Source organism: Prosopis cineraria, unplaced genomic scaffold, assembly GCF_029017545.1.
Source record: "Prosopis cineraria cultivar Desert tree isolate PC_DT_omini unplaced genomic scaffold, ASM2901754v1 PC5, whole genome shotgun sequence".
Lineage (NCBI taxonomy): Eukaryota > Viridiplantae > Streptophyta > Magnoliopsida > Fabales > Fabaceae > Prosopis > Prosopis cineraria.
The window spans coordinates 41,080,043-41,099,890 of NW_026555336.1; the positions used below are offsets into that span (position 1 = coordinate 41,080,043).

Genomic DNA, 19,848 nt, shown 5'->3' on the forward strand with positions numbered 1-19,848 from the left:
TATTCCCTTCCAATTAAAATACAGCATTAATGTCATTATTTTCCAATAAGTTTATTGAATTAAGCTGACACGTATCAATTAAGTGACTAAGTCTGTGTAATGGCACGAGTAATCTCACTTAAAACCACAAGTAAGCTTAATTAGTACATTGTTCTCAAAGATAAATATTAGTAAAAGCAATAATAAGAAATGTGATGATGTTTTTAACTGATATTAACAAGCTTATATTTTTATTTTAAAGAATATGTAATTGTCCCCAATAATGATGTGATTTGTATTCAATTTAGTTAAAATTATATATGATATTAGCTTATATCATTATATTTATTACATCATCATTATTAAAATTTGATATTTTATTGATAATGAAGTGTACAAATTAGATTATATCTGCTATCTTAAAAATTTATATTAAGAAAAAACATAATTATCCAATAATAATTTGATATACATGCAATTTGACAAAGATTATATAATTTTCTATACTTCAATTTCAATTTTAATTTTTTTTCCCAGAAACATGTCATTTTTACTAATCGCAAAAAAAATTTATCGGAGACAGAAGCGAAGTGACACATGAAAAATTGAAAATCATCAATGTAATCGTCTTCTATTCCACGAAAAGTGCAAAAATTCAGAAGGGGGCAAAAAGAAAAGCAGTAAAATTTGGGAGAACAAAGGAAAAACATCAGAAAATTCCATTAGGTCCCGTAATCCCCCTCATCAGACATCAGGCCGAAGCCACCCTCTCACAAAATCTACTCTCTCTCTTTCCGTTCCACCGCCTCAATCTCCTCCTCGTCTCTCTCTCTCTCTCTCTCTGCAATCTCCTTGCTCAGATTCTCTTGCTACCGTATTCTCAATGCTGAGCCTTCCTTCGCTCTCCCTTCCTCCGATGCTTTAGCCGACTGCGGTGACGGTGTTCCGCCGCCGGAGACGACCCCGCCGAGGATCCCTGCGGTGGTTCTGCGGGATTTTTCTAGGGTTTTCCAGATTGTTGGGTTGGCTCAAGTTTTACTCACGATACGCCTGGTTATTTGAGTTTACTCATTTTCTGTCAGCATCCGCCCCTCATCATGGCTCCGCCGCGTCGACGCGGAGCGAACAAGGCCAAGGCCAATGGGCACTTGAGTCTTGGGGATCTTGTTCTTGCCAAGGTCAAGGGCTTCCCAGCTTGGCCTGCCAAGGTTAGAAATCGTTCCTTGAACTTGTGTTAATTTTTGAATTTTGCTGGTATCTCAAGTGTGATCATGTGAGTTGCAGGGCAACGTCTTTGTTAAGTTATTCTTACTTGAAATTTGAATAGCTAAGCATTGCCGTCCAATTTCTGTCAGCTAAGTTTGTATTATTACGCCGGTGAGGGATTTGCATTCTTGATGTGTGATATACTTTACTCTTAGAGTCTTGGTGCGTTCTGAGACTCCTTTCCTCAATCATTGTTCAGCTTGTCCTTAAATTTGATTTGGATATTCGGTATCATTACTTTTTGTGTTCCTCTTATTTTTTCCTTGGATTTTATTCATTGCTACATTTCTGAGTTGGTAGCTGTAGAAGATAAACTTTAGTTATTAATAACGGGAACATTGTTCCTTTTGCTTTCTTCCCCCCTTCAGATAAGCAGGCCCGAAGATTGGGAGAAAACCCCTGATCCAAAGAAATATTTTGTTCAATTCTTTGGTACGAAAGAAATGTAAGTCTCTCTCACCTGTCTTGCTGTAACGTTCTCGAGGAATGCCTCTAATTAAGGACCATTGTATGGCTTAGGCAAGAGAAACAAACTTAAACAACATATTTAGAAGCAGGAGTTATTGGTGGTGGAAAAATGTTAATAATGACGACCGCAATTTTTGCGATACATATGGCAGATAGTGTCTTACTGTTTATGGAGTGTGTTTTTAATCTATGTGAATTAGTTGACTGGCTCATATATTTAGGACCGGAGGGAGTATATAATAATTTTCTATAAGCATAGAACTATCTAAATCTCATCATACTTCAACAAAACAAGTAGTAAATTTCAGGTGTCACAAAGTCTCACACATAAACACAACCTAAAAGTAACCGAACTGGTATTCACATACAAGTTTTCAATATGTAAATGCAACAGATTTCAGACACCTAGAAGTAGCAAATATAAAACCGCAGTAAATCTCAAGCACTAACAAACGTGAAGACAAAAAAGAGCAAAACTAAAATCAGTTGAAGAGAGACTGGAGACTATATACCAAGAAGAAGAAAGGATACTGCTGCAAGCTTTGGACTGAGGTCCTAAAGCAACCTAAGTCTATACTGCAGAACAAACTATCAGATGTTTAACAAATGCAGCAGAACGAAGAGAGGAAGGAGAACAATTTCTGGGAGATGAAAGAATGCTTCTGCTACTTGGGAGGGTTGAAACATTTAACCAAACCCAGTTTTGGGATGCCAAAATGTGTAGTGCTATCCTCCCAAACAGTGCATTTTGAATAATTTTCATGATTCATGAATAAAACTGCAAGAAATCAGAGTATGATCTTGCCATTTTCAGTCCTTCATGTTTTAAGGTGCAAGAGCGTGAGATCATTATCTGATTATCTTGCAAGTGATCCTGACAGACACTTGTCCTTAACAAAGTATTCTCTCTGTTTATTTGATACTTATAGGCAGCATCTTCCTTCTTCTTTTATGCATTTTTAAAATAGAGTATCCTGTCATCATTCTTGGCTTTACTTTCTGATGGATTGGAGGATCTTCTGTTATGCCTCTTTGGGAGGCTTTGGAGATGGTAGGGCTGTTGAAGTACCGACATAAATAATATTATACCTTATTGATTAATTTCAGTGTAAATTTATTTTGAGGCTTTGGAGATGGTAGGGCTGTTGGAGTGCTGGCACAAACATTTTTATACCTTATAGATGAATTCCAGTTTAAATTAGTTCAATATCTGGTCATGGTGTTCAACTTTTAGGATTAGATTTTACTTTTTCCTTGGGTTTGAATATTGAGACCAAGAAGTTGTCTGCCTGCGGTCTGCACGGTGAAATGCATGTCGGAGTCGGGAAAGGAGTATCATGAAATAATATGGAATCTTAATGCAAGCTTCAGTTGGGATGCTACTTTGGAGTGATGATACTTGAAAATAATTGTTTAGGAGAGGAGGTTGACGTTGTAGTTATTGTTTTCTTGTTTCTCCAATTTCATTTGAATCACCCAACATCTGTTTTGTATTATTATTCCATGATTCCTGATAGGAAAATGGTTTATGGAGAACAAGTAATCTGAGAGAGTTATGGTTTTAATTAAATGTTCTGAGATTCTATCCTTCTGCTGTTGGCGAATATGATTTTATAGTGACAGTAGAAATTATCCTTTTTGTTGGCATGTGTACTAATGGCATATATCAGCAATGATCTCATGTTATATACATCATGCATTTATTGGATGATGCCTATACTTATTATTGATCCACATTAATTCAAATATCTGTCTGAAGATTTTGGAAATATATGCATATCCTAGTTCTAGAACTTGCAATAGAAGAGAATTTATTGTGCGGCACTTTGGTCTGTCAAATTCAAGAGGACATTGTGATGATATGAATCTGTTGTAAACTATAATTCAACTCAAAGCTTAGCAGGAAAAACCGCACTGATGTATTTCTATCAGTTTGTTGAAAACAATCTCCTATCTACAATGAAACATAATTTGATAAAAAGAGATCTGCTGCTTTATTCAAATGCCTCTGTTATCTGATTTTCTGATGACTTTGATGCCTTACTCTTTATACCCTTCTTGTGCATTCCTGTTCATTAGATTGATTGTCTTTCCTATTATCTTCTTACATTGCATCCATTTTGGCTATCTTCCTTCAGTGCTTTTGTTGCCCCAGCTGATATTCAGGCGTTCACCACTGAGTCAAAAAATAAGTTGTCTGCTCGTTGTCAAGGCAAGACAAAGTACTTTGCGCAAGCTGTGAAGGAAATCTGCATGGCATTTGACGAGTTACAGAAACAAAAAGCCAGTAGTTTGCGGGATGATACTGATGATTCACTCATTGGCTCAGAGGTTCCTTTTGTTGATGGGATTACAGGTGACTTAAAGGATGCTACTGATAATGTGGTGTCAAATGAAGAAAAGGCTAATGATTGTGTGGGTAATGCTGGCTCTAAGTTAGAGCGCTGCACACAGAGATGTGGAGAAGGTGGTGGTCAAGATGAAAAACCCTCAGGCTGTTCAAATGACAGTTCATCTCCTGCTATTCCAGCTGTGATGAAAAGTAAACCGTCTAGTGGTTCTGAGCTAAAGAAGGATGCTAGCAAGTCTAGTCTAAACGATTTATCATGTCTTAAGGGGGAAACTTCTGATTCTAAGGATGTAAGCAAAGTTAATGACCTCAGGCAAGATGACAATGGACAGAAGGCATTGGCGAATGGGAACAAATTAAAAAAACTAGTTACTGGTACAAAGAGAAGTGATGGTGCAGATGGTGGATATAAATGTGGTGGCTCTGATTTGAAGGCCGAAAAATATGAAAGTCGTGCCAGTCTTTCGAGGTCTGGAGAGTCATCAAGAGGTGGAAATAAAGGGAAGAATGCATTTGATGTTAAATCAAATTCTCCAGATGCTCTTAAATCAGGATCTGATATTAATGGTGGAAAAAAAGATAAGAACCTGGAAAAAGTTAAAACAAATCTTAAGATGAAGAATGAGTTACAAGAGATGGTTGATTCAGAGGAGGCTGATGGTGGAATTTCTAATAAGCCAAAGAAGACCCAATTTGTTCGTGCAAAGCATAATGTGAGAACAAATGAAACCTTACACGCTACCAAGAAATTGAAGCATTTAGATGCTAAGGATGAGTTGACTTTAGGTTCTCCCTATGTAAAGCCAAAGAGTGCTTCACCTGCTGTTATCGAAGACAAAGAATTTAAAAAATCAGAGTTGAGGAGGTCAACATCACGTTTGAAAACAGAAAAGAGTTTGTCTTCAAGTGTTCAAACTGATGTTGTTGGTTCTGATGATACTATCCATGAAGTGCAACCAGGGACAAAACATCGTAGCCAAGTACGACAGGTCAAGTCTGATTCTGCCAGCCCTGCTTCAGATGGAAAAACAGGTAGGAGTAACGTTAGATTGGAAAATGATGGAAATAATGTTACAGAAAAGCCAGTAAAGAGGAAGCGTAGAGCTGTTTGCCTTTATGATGATGATGAAGAAGAACCTAAGACTCCAGTCCATGGAGGAGCTACTAAAAATATTAAATCACCTGTGTTTCTTAGAGAGCCAAAGGGGAACAATGCACATTCGGGGAATTCTGATGTTGCTCAGCTGGGTAACAGGAGTTCTAGTGGAGTTGAGAATAGCCGATTAAAAGAATCATCGTCTCAAGTAGAAAACAACTCATTGTTGTCTAGGTATGTTAAAATAGAGGAGACTGAAGAAGGAATTCCGGTCCAGATTCCTCGAAGCCCTGAGCATTCAGATTTAAAGCAGTATCCAACCAAAGTGGCAAAAAAAGTAAGCTCCTCATCTCCTGTGAAATCACCTCATTTGGTTCTTCCTTCAAAGTCAAATGCTGAGTGGAATAAATCTTCCAAACCTGTGTTTAAAGTTTCTGCTAATGTTACTCAAAAGAAGGCTGATCTTGGGTCTTCAAAGGGTTTGAATAGTTCCAACTCTTCTCACAATCAGCTGACAACTCATAAAAAGAAGCCCTTGTCTTCAATGGAAGCGTCTAAAACTACTCCTACCTTGAGAGCTGGCGAAGTTCCTGTTGCAACAGAAAACTTGAAGGAGCATGATGGATTTCTTGTTGATAGGTACTTATGCTTTTGATTCTGATTTGTTGAGAATTATTTTCTTATGTTTCTTCCCTCCTGCATCGCTTAAATTAATTTTATGGCTTATTACAGATTAGAAGTGGGCATGGATGAGAAAAATTGTCTGTACTCTGATTCAAGGACTCCTGAAGCTGCAAAAACTATGAAACATCTTATTGCAGCTGCCCAGGCAAAGAGGAGGCAATCTCATTCTCAATCTGTTCCTCTTGGAATCCATAATGTTCAGGGAGAGACTCCCAGCCCATCCGCTGTTCAGCCATTTCTTTCTGTCTCAAGCAATTTTCCACAGGTGGATGTACAGGGAGCATATGAGCACTCACTTTTGGCTTCCCCATCTGCTCATCACTCTGCTTCTCTGAATCAACCTGAAGCTGAAGAAGCTGAGGAAAGAATAGTTGGTTCAGTGCAAAGGGGGCCAGGTGGCTCACTTAGTGGTGGTACTGAAGCTGCTGTTGCTCGCGATGCCTTTGAAGGGATGATAGAGACATTATCAAGGACCAAGGACAGTATTGGACGTGCCACTCGTCTTGCCATTGACTGTGCCAAGTATGGCATTGCAAATGAGGTATGCTCCTTTCTATATCAGTTATGCTTTTCCTTAAATCAAGGAATCAATTAGTGAACCTTTGCCTCTACTCTTGCCTGTATCTTTGTTCTTAAAGTGTTCTTAATTTTCTGGAGATTTACAATTCTCACAGGAAAGAAGCTTTATAGTATTAGTGTATTTACAATATTCACATGACCCTTACTCATGGACTTATCATTTTGTCTTCCATGTGATTTGTAGAATTTTCAGGATAATGACCAGTTACAGTCACTGTACTCTTCTCTTGCTTTGTGCATCAGTAGATGTGAAATATACGTGCACAAGGAAATAAATGTTAGCTATACCCGAAAATACGAGGGAACATCGCAATAATATTACAGCCTATTGAACAGATCCTAATCTGGTGGAATAAAGATTAAAAAATAGAAAAAACAACTCAGTTATCAAATTCCTCATACACTTAGTCCTGGAAGTGTGCCTAATGAATTTGTTAGCATCATCCAAACCATCCTTGTTGCATTGTCGGAAGGGAAGCACAACCTATGGTGAAAAGCTCATCCTTAAGTGATAACAAAGGGTTGGGAATAATTTTGCGTTGCAAACATGGTGCTGGTGGTAGTTTAATTTAAAAACTAATATTGGTTTGATTTTATCACATTTTGTTTATTTCATTTGCCTGCTTGGAGATTTATAGATTTTAAGAATATTCTGGAGTAGGAACATTATGGATCAGTAAAACTTATTTGGTAGTTATGATACTCTTGTTTTTACTATGCCTATAGTGAACTTATTTGCAGAGTCCTTTTGTACAGGTTGTTGAACTTCTTATACGAAAGCTGGAAAGTGAAACTAGTTTTCATCGTAAAGTGGATTTGTTCTTTCTTGTTGACTCTATCACTCAATGCTCACACAATCAAAAAGGTGGATGTACATGTTCCTGTTTTCTACCCTGCATGCTTAAACCTGAAAGCATGTGTTTTAGGTGGCGTTCTCTTAATGGCATTGTTAATTCTAATTGTAGAGAAAATTTCAGGCATTGCAGGATCTTCCTACATTCCTACAGTTCAAGCTGCTCTGCCTCGCCTACTTGGTGCTGCTGCTCCCCCTGGAGCTAGTGCTCGTGAAAATCGTCGTCAGTGTCTCAAGGTTTGTTCTTATTCTTGTAGGATATATTAATTACCTGATCACAGTCTCCTTTTTATAAAGTTGAAAACTTTTTTGTTTGATGAAGTGGATTATGCTATTTTACTTTTTAGATAGGCTCTGTAAATGGGATTTATTTTTTTTATTTTGTTGTTTGATTGCAGGTTCTAAGGCTGTGGCTTGAGAGGAAAATCTTGCCAGAGTCTGTGCTTCGTCGTTACATGGATGAGATTGGAGTGTCTAATGATGACATGGTGGTTAGCTTTTCTTTCAGACGTCCATCTCGGGCAGAGCGGGCCGTGGATGATCCGATTAGAGAAATGGATGGCATGCTTGTGGATGAGTATGGAAGGTATGATATTCACTTTTGTTTTGTGAACCTTGATGAATCGTCTTTGAAAATTTTGGAAGATAGTGAAATGGGAGTGGGTTGAGGAAAATAAAGCATCTATAGAAAGATTGAATAAAGATAATATGCTTATATTTCTTTGGAATTAGTTTGACATGAAGCACTTGTAACCTAATGGAAGGCCTAGTTATTAATTTTTGATTGATCGGCCTATAGGATTTTACAGTTTGCCCCCTCTTTGGAGTTAAGTAAATCCCATCCCAAGTGAAATGGGGATCATTGAAAAAGAATAAGGAAATCTTCAAAGGGTAAGTTGTTTATATAGCATAGGTGAATATAAAAGAAGATCGAATTTTGACCTCTAAAGGGTTAATCTTCTTTTGCTGAAGATGTGAGTTAATTGTTGAATATCTTATGTTATCTCTGCCTATGTTTTCTTGCCATCAAATGCTATGGTTTATCCAAGTATACAACTATGTTCTGTGGTTGATTGTTGCGCCTTCCAGCATGCTAACATGTTTGATTAAAGGTGCTGATTGGTTTTGCCTATTTTACTTGCTTGGACTTGTGGTCAACAACATAATCCTTTATTATTCTTATTACAATTTTAAAATTTCTTTTATATTTATTTTTGCTAAATAATTCCTATTTCTGATTTTGCCATATTTCTGCATGTTCATGTCAGCAATGCTACATTTCATCTGCCTGGTTTGTTATCCTCGCATGTGTTTGAGGAAGAGGAGGAGGATGATCTTCCTACTGGTTTATTTAAAGATTTGCATGATGTATCTCCATCAGATCCCACTCCTACTATTGGAGAATCAGAAACTTCCACTGTTACCCCTAATGATAAGCGCCATCGTGTCTTGGAGGATGTGGATGGTGAGCTTGAAATGGAAGATGTGTCAGGTCATCCAAAGGATGAAAGGCCTGTAATATTCAATAATTCATCAGAAATGGATTTGCAACTTGAGGACTCAGATTGGAAATTAGATTCTGCTTCAAACATATCTGCAGAGATACCTGCTCCTGATGGTTCTCCACCATTGCCACTTGATTCTCCCCCTCCTCCCCCTCCTCTGCCTTCTTCACCCCCTCCACCACCACCACCTCCATCATCTCCATCCCCTCCACCACCACCACCACCTCCACCACCAGTGTTGCAACCTGCACCTCCTCCCTTGCCATCTGGAGGTCCTCCACCATCGTTGGTTCCTCAATCATCTGGACTAGGCTGGTCTTCAATGCATGCACAACCTATAATGCCACCTCAACCATCACTTCAGTCATCCCCGTCATTGGGGTTTCAGCAGAGCGTATCTCATGACTATAATAATGGTAGCACAAGTGTAAGTCATTTGAAGTTTAGGTCTCACTCGTCTGATTAACATCTTTGTAGTAGTGATGTTGACTGGTGCCGTCTTTTATACAGGGTAATCAAATAGTTCAAATGGCTGGGAATTCTTTTCCTGGAGGTCACAATAATGCCGTTGTGAAGGGTGAAATATTCCCACAGCCTGCTCCAACAGTGGGCTGCAGTTCACAGGAGCCCACTGGCTTTAGGCAACTGGAGTATGGACAGAATGATATGTACCTAAATGGTCAAGTTCCTCAAATTAATCAGCAATTTCAGCAGGGTAACCCCCCATTTGCTCAGAGACATGTGCATTCTGCTCCACCTCAAAATCCATCAAATCAGTTCTCATATCCAAAGCCCACAGTTCAACAACTTCCTCATTCATTCCATCCCCCCTACTCTATGCCATCTCTTCCTGATAGCCGGAGGCAATTTGCTGCTGATGAACAGTGGAGGATGCCATCGAGTGATTATAAAGCAACTAACCAACTTGGTGCATGGAGAGGGAGAAACCCTCCATGCCCGGGTCCACCCTTTGGTCAGGAAGGTATGTGAATATTCTTAGCTTACAATCTGCAAGGTTTATTATAGTTTTTTCTTACTTCTCTTTATGTTTTTGGCTGTTCTAGACTATATCATAAAGCATGATTTTATCTTGTCTGTAATCTAGTTCTCATGCTGTTGCATCTCATGGAGGTTCTTGGTTCTTCACCATGTCCTTGTTTTTTATTATGCAGTGTCTGTTCTGTTGTTATTCAATTGTGTGGTATTGCCATAAGATCAACCAAGATGTAATTCAGACTTCTTCTCTCTTGATAATGGCAGGGTATTTTCGACCTCCAATTGAAAGGCCACCAAACAACATGGGTTTTCAGTGTTCTGCCCCAAGCAACTTACCTGCTGCTCCCCCAATATCAGGTGACTTTTGTTGATTGGTCTATATATATATATATATTTTTTTTTTTTTTCAATTTTTCCTTCTTGTGACGCTCTTTTGAGCTTCCTTTTTTATGACGTGAATCAAGATCATTTATTTTCCCGCTCAGGACACAGTGTTCCTCAGATGTTGCCCTGTAGGCCAGACATGCCTGCTCTTAGTTGTTGGAGACCTACTTGACCAAATTGAAGTTTTCATTAGTTTTAAAGTAAGTGTTGTCATGTTTTGGAGGTTTGCTTTCTGGCTTAATAATGGTTTAATTGTTTGGTTGAAACGTATCTTTTCCCAATGGCCTTCTCTCTTTTCCTTTTTTTATTTCACCTTCCTACTACATCTCACTGACAAGAAATAATTTACAAAAATGTAAAATGAGATTTTGACTTGTATAATTGATCCAAGGTCTTGGGAATAATTTAATAACTGAATGAAAAAGGAGGTACAGCAGCTCAAAGGGGCCTCTACAGTTTCTCAGTGTATATGTCACATTAAGAATTATCAATATCAATGTAAAATATAAAAATTATAGAGTTGTTCTGTTCACAAGCCGTGGACATTCAGGCTCATCTTGGGTTCCGAGAAAATGCATGTCTCCTACTATAGTTCCCTTCTAAAGAACACAGGCTGAGGTTTGTGAAGATTTAAGAAAAAGATTATCATATCTTGAAGATGTAGGTTTGAAAGAGTCTCTGAAATATCATGTGGCACCATACTCGATACTCCCACCCAAAAGCGCGTAGCTCTACTGTGCTGTTATCATTTCTTAAAGCTAAAGCTATATTTTTGAAATGGAACCCAAGCAGAGGTGACTGCTAGATTCATGATTCTATAGCAAATAGTGCAAAATCAGTGTATATAGCCTCATTTGCAACTTATATAGTCAGATAAATCAGAGTAGCATATCTTTCGTTCCTTTTTTATGTTCTTCACGTTCAAAGTTATTTTCACTTTAGTTACAAATGAGATTGAGCAATAATAATAATTGCTGTGTTTAAAATTTTTTACTCTCATGGGGCACCTCCTTCTCTAGTTACTACTCAAATGTGAAAGGTGCCAAGTGTTAGGGATGTGTAATGTACTAAGGTGCTTGAAGTGGGGGTGAAAAAGAATCAACATATATCTAATGAGAGAATGATTGCATGTAAGAAGGGAGAATGATAGTTAGGTTTTAAAAGATCAAATTCATGGCAATTAGGTTTCTAATAAAATTTTCTGAAAAATGAGTTGTAAATATTGATTCAGGTAGTTACCAATAGGAATCCCATCTAGAATATGAGAATTACGTTTTGAAATTTAAATACCTTATCTTCAATTGAAATGCCTGGATTTGCAATCGTTTGAATTGACATTTTCAACTGATTTTTTAGAAAACTTTGTTGGGAACTTAATTGTCATTAATTGAATCTTTTGGGACACTACTGTCATTCCCCCTATGTAAGAAAGTATATTAGTTAGTTGCTGGTGCATATATTTCTATATGTGTAAGGTATTTCATATCTTCAGTTTTTCCTGTCAGGGTCTGTCTACATATTCTGGTTATCAGTTTTTGGGTTTGATGACCATGGTGAGGTCTTATATTTTATATTGTAAATATGAATTTATTCTGTAAGAGGAAATGGTGGGAAAAATGGGTTGGGTGGGGCAGACTAATTTATTGGAGATGATTGACAAGGAAATTGCTGGGATCTTTATAGCGTCTGACTATTTTAGGAGTTACCTGAGTTGGCAGAAATTGGCAACTTGTGATTTGACAAGTGGGTGGGCTTTTAAATTTTTCTTACTTTTCAGCTATTCAGAAACAAAATAAATAAGCTAGAATTTCACTCAGGTGAAATAGGCATCGGTGGTGTTTCACACATTCAAGCAAGTCTTGGTAGCTGAGGCTAGGACCCTATTATCACTTCGCTTCGCCTTGGCACCTTGGGCACAATTTTTCTGCACCTCTGAATGCTTCTTCAAAGAGATCTTATTTCTAACTTGTGTGGACGTAATTATTTACCATTTTATAAAATAGATATTGGACACCATATCTGCCTATTGGATGGGATGAAATTTTCTTTTGAAACAAAAATGATTTTGGTTTGTGAACGTGTTAATTTTTACTTGAAAGACAAATTATATTTACTTCTCCGTATTGACTTATGTCTACTTATTATCTTTCAGTGATGTGGCCAGTTAATAAGCAAGGTTACTTTCTGTGCCTCAGTTAGACTTACATGTGTAGCACCTACATCAGAAAATTTTGAAGACTTGTGGAGGCTTTTGGCAGGACTGTGTATATTGTAATTTTTCCTGACAATGTATCCCAGGAACATTTGCTTCCAAGTTATAGGCCCATATTTCTGACTTGGTTAGTTTATCTGTTTCCCATCTCTTGTAAATTGTAATTGTAATTATTACATAATATTTAGATATAGAAATTAGTTGTAAGCACTCAATTTCATCTAAATTGATTAAATTCTTATTTATCATGGAAGGTAAAGGCAAACAATGGAATATTGACATTTATTTGTTGTCTTTTCTATCAACAAACTTTAAAAGTTGCTTTTGGAGAGTGCAAGACTACCAAGCTGAACCTTTATAGTATGAAGATTTTAGTATTGCTAGTATTACCATTACTATTGTATATAATTAGCAGATTTATTTTTGCCTTTATGTCATTTCCATGTTCTATAGTAATATTTGATCTTTATTCTTGGCTTTATTGCTTAGGGAGAACTTTGTGTTGCAAGTTTGGGTTATGATGAACTGGTTTTTATTTATTTATTTATTTGGGAAATTAACATTACTAGCAAGATTTAAAATTTTCAATGCTTGCTTGTCAAGGGAAAAGGGGAGAGTAAGGGCTCACCTCATGATGAACTATTACTAAATATTTGTGTTTAATCTATTATGAATTGAAATGAGTTGCTAACCCTTTCTGGTTATTTATATAAAGGTCCTTGTTCATAATTCTTTTCAAGAAAAAGTTTTGTTTTAATGTGATGAGTACACAAGTAGGATGGGAAACCCTTTCCCAAAAGTTAGCTATCAACAAAGAGCGTTATGTCATACTCAATGTGTGGCCTAAGCATCTCATATCTTAGTCTCCATCAATTTTCCTCTCCTTCCTTGGAGAGCAGTCAACTTGGCTGCTGCACTTTATTACAATTCACCGGTGGACACTTCATTCAACTCACTCACTGGTTAGAGTTCTATACTAGTCAAAATTCCCTGTATTACTGACCACAAGCTTTGATACTAATTGATTGGTAACCAATGGGATGGGGAATCCTCATCCAAGTGAGGTTCAAGAACTCACTCAAATACCCCTTAGAGCTTCTTGTATTGGTCAATGAGGAACTTAGGTATTTCATACTATCTCGGTTTCTGGCATAATGTCTTTTTCTACAAAAGATTCTTTTTCGTGCCCCAGTGGCAGTTTGTATTTTTCTCCAAATCAGCTAATCAAGTGGTCTTTGAAGTTCCAATACTGGGTCTTGGTTGGCATCATTTTGGGAAACAGTGAAAATCAAAATACTGGTATAACAAAAACTTTTGTCTTTACATATAAGCAAATAAATGTAAAAAATAATCAATCGGCATTGTCTTTAATGCTTTCTGTCACTTATATTTTATGTTTTGTCATTTTTCATGCCTTAGCTTTACCCTACAGGAAAATGCTTAAAATTTGGTGCATTCAAGTGTTGGGATCTAGGCCTCACTCAGCCTTAAAATGACCCAAATATGTGCAAAAATCTAACCTGTCAATCTCATGAATCTGGAGCAGTCAAGTAAATTTATAGACTCTGACATGAGTTTGAAGGGGACAAAATTTTCATACAAGTCAACCAATATACTTTTTTGTAGTACATTGACCTTATGATGCATGCTCAAATATATTATCTTTAATGTTTAAAAAGAATAAGTGTTTGCATGTAGTGTGTACACCAATGACGTGCATGCCTGTTTATGATTATTTATTATACATGGAATATGTGTGCGTTGTTACTATTATAATTTCATGTCCAGCATGCGTTGCATGAATAGGCAGCAATCTGCCTTGCCATTGGATTGGTGCCGACTTTTGAAACATTTCAATGTTGATGGCATGTGATAGTTTATGGGAATGAGCACATATGAAAAAGATTTATTATCCGTTAATCTTTTCATATTGCTGAGGAGGAATCTGGTCTCTGAATAAGTTGATTGCTTCAGGTTTTGGCAAAACAAACCCAGAGATGGTCGTTTCTCAGGTTTTAAATGTGATCACCTACCCTAGGAATAAGGTCAAACTTCATCACATGCAAACACTGCAGACCATTGAGGTAAATATCTGACACGGAATCTAGACCAGACATTGCCTTGATTATGTAGTTTACTTACTCCAAGTTCCATACAAGCGCATCTATCATTGTAAAGATAGTTCTGATTGATGCTTCAGAACTTCGGTAAACATATTTTGTGAATGGTTTGCTTTGCTGTACATTAAAATTCTAAGTTATTTCTTTGTATTGTGTAATACATGCCTCTCTTCATGCAGTTAGGGTTATAAAAAAAGTATAAATAGGAAAGCTGTCTGTAAATGCATAAGTCATCCTTGGTTCACAGCGCCTATTTATTTGGAGTGCTCTAATGCTAAAATTTCTAGCAACTGCTGTATCGTGTTACACATAGATTGTCATAATACTTAATTTTCATGCTTAGTTGCGAGGGGAAGATAGGAGTTTGGCATTAAAATTGCTAAAATTGCATGTTTAATTTGCATGCTAATAATTGAAAGATGAAGAGACATGCGATTATCAGTTTTAAAAGAAATGGTCTGCTCGTGATGGAGATAGAGAAGAGTCAAGGGCTGAGACATTGTGTTGAGAAGGGATTGTTTAAGGACGTGTAATGAATCAGATAGAGGCTATTGTTTTCTCGTTAATAAGTTGAAAACACTTCTGATAACTGATTTTTTATGTTGGATCTGGTGATACTTGGTTGATATTTGGGTATAATTGTTTTGAGATATAATAGCCTTGACTGTTAGCTGACTTGGGATTACTAGTTTATTTTGCGACTTGTTCTACCTTTAAGATTGACGACGACGAGGTTTGAGGAATGGAAGGTTTTGTTGTGGACTCTTCTCCATGATTGAAAATAAAGCCTAAGCTTAGTATGGGTTTGTATTTGATGCGAAGTATATGTGCACCGCACCGCTTAAGTGTGATTATATTTAAGTATTTCGGAGTATTATGAATATTTTTCCCGTTTCCATATCATTTTTTGTACATGCAAAAGAGGAATGATGCGGAAACTATCATTTTCGCTCTAGGATGATTTCTCCTCTCTGCAAGCTAATATATCTGGTCACCGTGTCAATTAATTCCTTTTTCTTTATTCTTCACTTGAGAGATTGGAAGCAAGTAAACGTCGTCTTATGTATTACTTAAGTAGGAATTCCATTTCACTTCAACACGTCGAAATTGATAGTTGTTTTGAAATGTTATCAAATGTGATTGCTTAGAGCCTTGAATGAATTAGTCTAGTTCTTGAGAACCATACCACGGTTTCTTATTCCATATATATGTATGTATGTATAGATTAAATAATAGAAAATGTAACGTTACAATTAATTCAATAAATTTAAATCGTATTGTCTTGTCTACGACATTCATAATGAATATAATGCTGGTGCGTGTTCTTGATTTCATATGTGACCTTGAGCATGTTCTAGATTGATGATATTACGTTCGTTTACATTCCATTGTCTAACTAACAGTAGTTTGTCTGTAACAAATGAAATTCTTGTCTTTGCCTCATAAAGGTGGAACTGATTAATAGATTTGGGAGTTGAGTATTACTTGCACGTGGACGAACTGCCTATTCAATTATGCATGTTTATATGAAGATGCTGGTAAAAAAAAAAATAAAAAAAAAATTGCAAGCTGAAACCTGGCCAAGTGGACATGTACAGTAATTCCCTGTTGAAATAACTTCTAAATGACTTTTTTTGCCCCAACTGGAAAACAATTATTATGCGCAATGAGCAACTTGGCCGCTTACTGGAGATCTATTAAACTAATATTCTGCCAAGTTGTGCGAACCCAAGTTGGTATCACGAGGATTATGTATTATGATGTATGCATGAATGAATGCTAGTTTCTCAAAGGTATTCCTTTCGTTACTATTCTCTTAACATCGCTAAGGAGCAGCAAGACTAAGTGGCAAAGTTTGTCTCCGTAGCGAGACATTTGTGTTCAAGGCTTAAATGCTATGCTATCACGTTGATGCAGGAGCTATAAGAGTGATGAGGTAAACTGTAGATGGAAAAAAAAATAGTGACCTGTTGAAAGATTCATGTGTGATATTTGATTCTTGTAAAAGAAGAAAGGAAATCTGTGTGCCCAAAGAAAGGAAATCTAATTTACCTTCTCCATATCCGTAAACATAGTAGCTTATGTTGGGGAGCCTGATAAAAGAATCAAAATTGTTGTGGCAAGCAACTATATATGTTTATCGATTGCAGCTTTATTTCTTCGACCAATTGTGGGCTTGGGCAAGCCATCAAACTTCGGCTTTGCCTGAAAATCTGGTCTCAAACTCCATTTTGAAGTTGGCCAGATAGATGGGGATCTAGCCTCGTCATATAAACATGATGTGCTCGATGATTTCTTAACACCAGAGGGGCTATCAGTTCGGCAAATGTCCTCCAAAGCAAGTGGCCCAGAATTTGAGGCACTAGCTTCAGAATCTGTGGTCAATGAAGCTCGGCTTGCTGATTTCTGTCTGAGAGCCAGGCCTTTTCCTGTTCTTGATGGAAACCCACAGGCGCCGCTATTATCCTCCCTCAAGAGCGTCTCCTCGGTAGCAGGCAAAATATCAGGCTGCTCCTCAATCTCGCTCAAAATGATATCAACTAGACTTTTAGATTTTCGGTGACGACTCAGAGGTTGGTGGGTCGAAGCTAAGTTCTGCGAGGATGATACATCTTCGGAGAAATTAGAAGCCCCTTTTCCGTTCACTGCCATCTGAAAGTCATCGGATATGGTTTTCTTGTCCATCGGTTTAATTCTATAGAAACCTTGCAAAGAGTTCCCACCCGGGGAGGACTTCCGCAGCGGAGAATCCGTTGTCAAAGAATGTTGCAAATCAAACAGTTCATCCGGCGTCCTGTGTCTGTAGAGCAGGGAAACGTTTTGGTCATCAGTGTATTATATGTCAAATAGAACACCACTCACACCCAAATAGAAACTGTGTAGTGCAATTAAAAGTGATATGATACATCATTCTTGGGTTTCCATAAGCTTCAAATGTCGTTTTTTATGTCTTCACATCTTACTATGTGTCACCTAATGCAACAAACTATTTAAATTCCAACCTTCTTTTTGCCTGAGCTCAAATTCTTACCTTCAATATTTGCCTTCTTTATATATTAGTAAGCTTTATATGCGAAAGAAATCATTGGAATATGGTAAGTGCAAATAAATGTGAGTATGCGTGAAGATTATGCCATGATAAGAACACCAATTTTATGAGCCAGATGAATTGTTGATTTCGAAAGTGATGGCCATGGCAACTCTTTTCCCCCCAACTAGCGTTCGTTTGATAATTTTCCAATGCAAGTTTTAGCGCCACACAGAGATAAATAAATTGAATTTTTGAATTTTTGACTTTGCAATTGTTTAGTCTTCTATATATCCCTGAGTTTCTTTATAAGCCCAAATTATATTCTAAGGTTTCAACCAAACCTATAGTAAATAAAACTGCGGCAAAAATGTAATGAGGTGACGAAGCAAGATTACTAAGTGCAGGCACCATGGCTTCGCCAAGCAGTTCGTCAGAAACTCCTGAATATAAAATAGATGACAATAGATAATTTTTTATAATGATGATAATAGATACGTTACAACATCTTGCTTTAAAGAATATCTATTATTAATTTTTTATTATTTATTTACAATTATACCATAACATCTCATTTTAGATGAAACCTCAGCTTCAACTTTGCATTATCGACCAAAAAGATCTTATACTCATGTGTGAGCAAATATGTCCGTGCATCAACATTGCATGAATGACCTATGTTAAAGGGATTAGAAATACCTATGCCTTGTGTCCAATTTCCAAATTTAACTGTATCAGACGAGTTACTCAATTCCAATCTCCAAGGAAACAAAATAATCAAAAGACTGAAGTTCTTGTGTACCGTTCCTCAATTCAGCAGACATACATACCCTGTAGTAGTGGAATCATCTGATGGAGGGTGTCTTCCCCGTAGTGGGATGTGAAGAGTTTTAAGAGCAAACATCTGAAGGTCTGTAACGAGGCCATTCATTTTTTTGATGTCTGATACCTACAATTTATCAAAGCGTTACAGTTGAAGAAAGAATGACTCCATCATGAGATTCGTATTACAATGTGAAGGGAACTTTGGAATTTGGAACAATTTTTCTCTTTTCTAAACTGGTGAGTAGTGCATCAAACTCAGAAGGAATGCAGAGTGTTGGCAAAAGCTGCTTGGTAACTTGTCAAAAAGGGATTACATATCACGGAATTGTAGCATTAAAAAGATTTTCTTGCTTTAGGTGCATTGATGTCTTATTTCCAGTCAACTTGTATTGCTTTAACATGTTGCACCGCAATAGAAAGATGTGCCCTCAGCAACGACACAACCGCACGTGGTGCGATTGGCATTACTGTTTGAACATGGATAACGCAGTATCAAATCAGATTATAAGGGAGAAAAAAGGATGGAAGAAATACCTCAACGCCGTACTTGATTGCGATTCCAGCGAGAGTGTCCATTTTGGAGACAGGATGTCGGATGTAGCCAAGGCTAGAAGGAAATGCAGAGGGCGGAAGGGGCGGGCTATGCTTTCTATTGGATACGCACCGATCTAGGACGAGATCATCATATTCAGACAAAAACCGATGGTTATCACCGTTGTATTCTTTCCACCTTTGGCTTTCCATCTGAATTTCGCGAATCAACGAACCAATCCCATATGAAATGTTTATCAGCTTTAGGAATTGGAAAGAGCAGTTCGATTAGCAAGAAAGAATGGAATGGAGGAATTTCCTTTGTGTTCTTCTCTCTTCCTCAATTCCGATCACTGTTTCTTCCCCATTCTCCGGGCAGCACCTTCCTCATTCTTTCCTCTGGTGAAAAAAATAAAAAAATGAAACAAAATAAAATATTGAGATACGAAATTCAGTCAAATGCTTCCCACTTTACTTATTTGATATATTATTTTTATCATCCTAACATTTTCCTTTTTATAATTATTTGAAATAACAAAAAATATTTTCTGTAATTTTTCTTATTTCATAGTCAAACTATGAGTTAATTATTTGTGCTTGATTATTGTCTTAACTATGGTTGTGTCCTCGTCGAAAAATCACATAGGAAGATTAGAAACTCATTTGGTTGGTGCAACCCCAAACCCAAAGGGCGGCCGGTCGGTCCAGTTGTCTGTGGAAGGAACAGGCTTATCTCCATTTAGATTTCAGATAATGTGAGACCCCAAACCCAAAGGGAAAAAATGCGTGGGAATAAAAATAGAAAAAATCGGCAGCTCGTTTTTTTCCCCACTCATTCACTTTCACTCATTAACCTAGATTAGAACATATTGAATTTAAATTAGCAATGATTCTTGCAATATAATTTTTTCATTCATAAATTTCAAACTCTACCCCCTTTTAAAGTAAATTTGTAGAGAAACTACTCATTTG

General features: G+C 37.1%; 2 protein-coding genes across 5 annotated transcripts; one reads left to right on the forward strand and one right to left on the reverse strand.

The window, feature by feature from the left end:
- The first annotated feature begins 692 nt into the window (after positions 1-692).
- Positions 693-17,498, forward strand: LOC129311165 (ENHANCER OF AG-4 protein 2). 4 transcript variants are annotated; one of them, XR_008593246.1, is made up of 14 exons: positions 693-1,187; positions 1,614-1,690; positions 3,852-5,798; positions 5,892-6,384; positions 7,179-7,287; positions 7,400-7,512; positions 7,674-7,861; positions 8,544-9,207; positions 9,291-9,762; positions 10,041-10,133; positions 10,262-10,360; positions 12,313-12,499; positions 14,347-14,456; positions 15,211-17,498. XR_008593246.1 is itself a non-coding variant. In XM_054953230.1 (12 exons), exons 1-11 carry the CDS (start codon positions 1,077-1,079, stop codon positions 10,330-10,332), a joined length of 4,338 nt encoding a protein of 1,445 aa, XP_054809205.1. In that variant the 5' UTR covers positions 693-1,076; the 3' UTR covers positions 10,333-10,360; positions 12,313-12,620. The 4 variants fall into 4 exon arrangements, 1 of the variants encoding a protein (XP_054809205.1); XR_008593245.1 differs by lacking the exon at positions 15,211-17,498 and having other exon boundaries at positions 14,347-14,650; XR_008593247.1 differs by lacking the exons at positions 693-1,187; positions 15,211-17,498 and adding an exon at positions 1,363-1,407 and having other exon boundaries at positions 14,347-14,650.
- Positions 16,441-19,752, reverse strand: LOC129311168 (uncharacterized). The gene is made up of 3 exons (XM_054953233.1): positions 18,880-19,752; positions 18,351-18,469; positions 16,441-17,292 (listed from the first exon to the last, which is right to left on the reverse strand). Exons 1-3 carry the CDS (start codon positions 19,087-19,089, stop codon positions 16,620-16,622), a joined length of 1,002 nt encoding a protein of 333 aa, XP_054809208.1. The 5' UTR covers positions 19,090-19,752; the 3' UTR covers positions 16,441-16,619.
- Between the last annotated feature and the right edge of the window lie 96 nt (positions 19,753-19,848).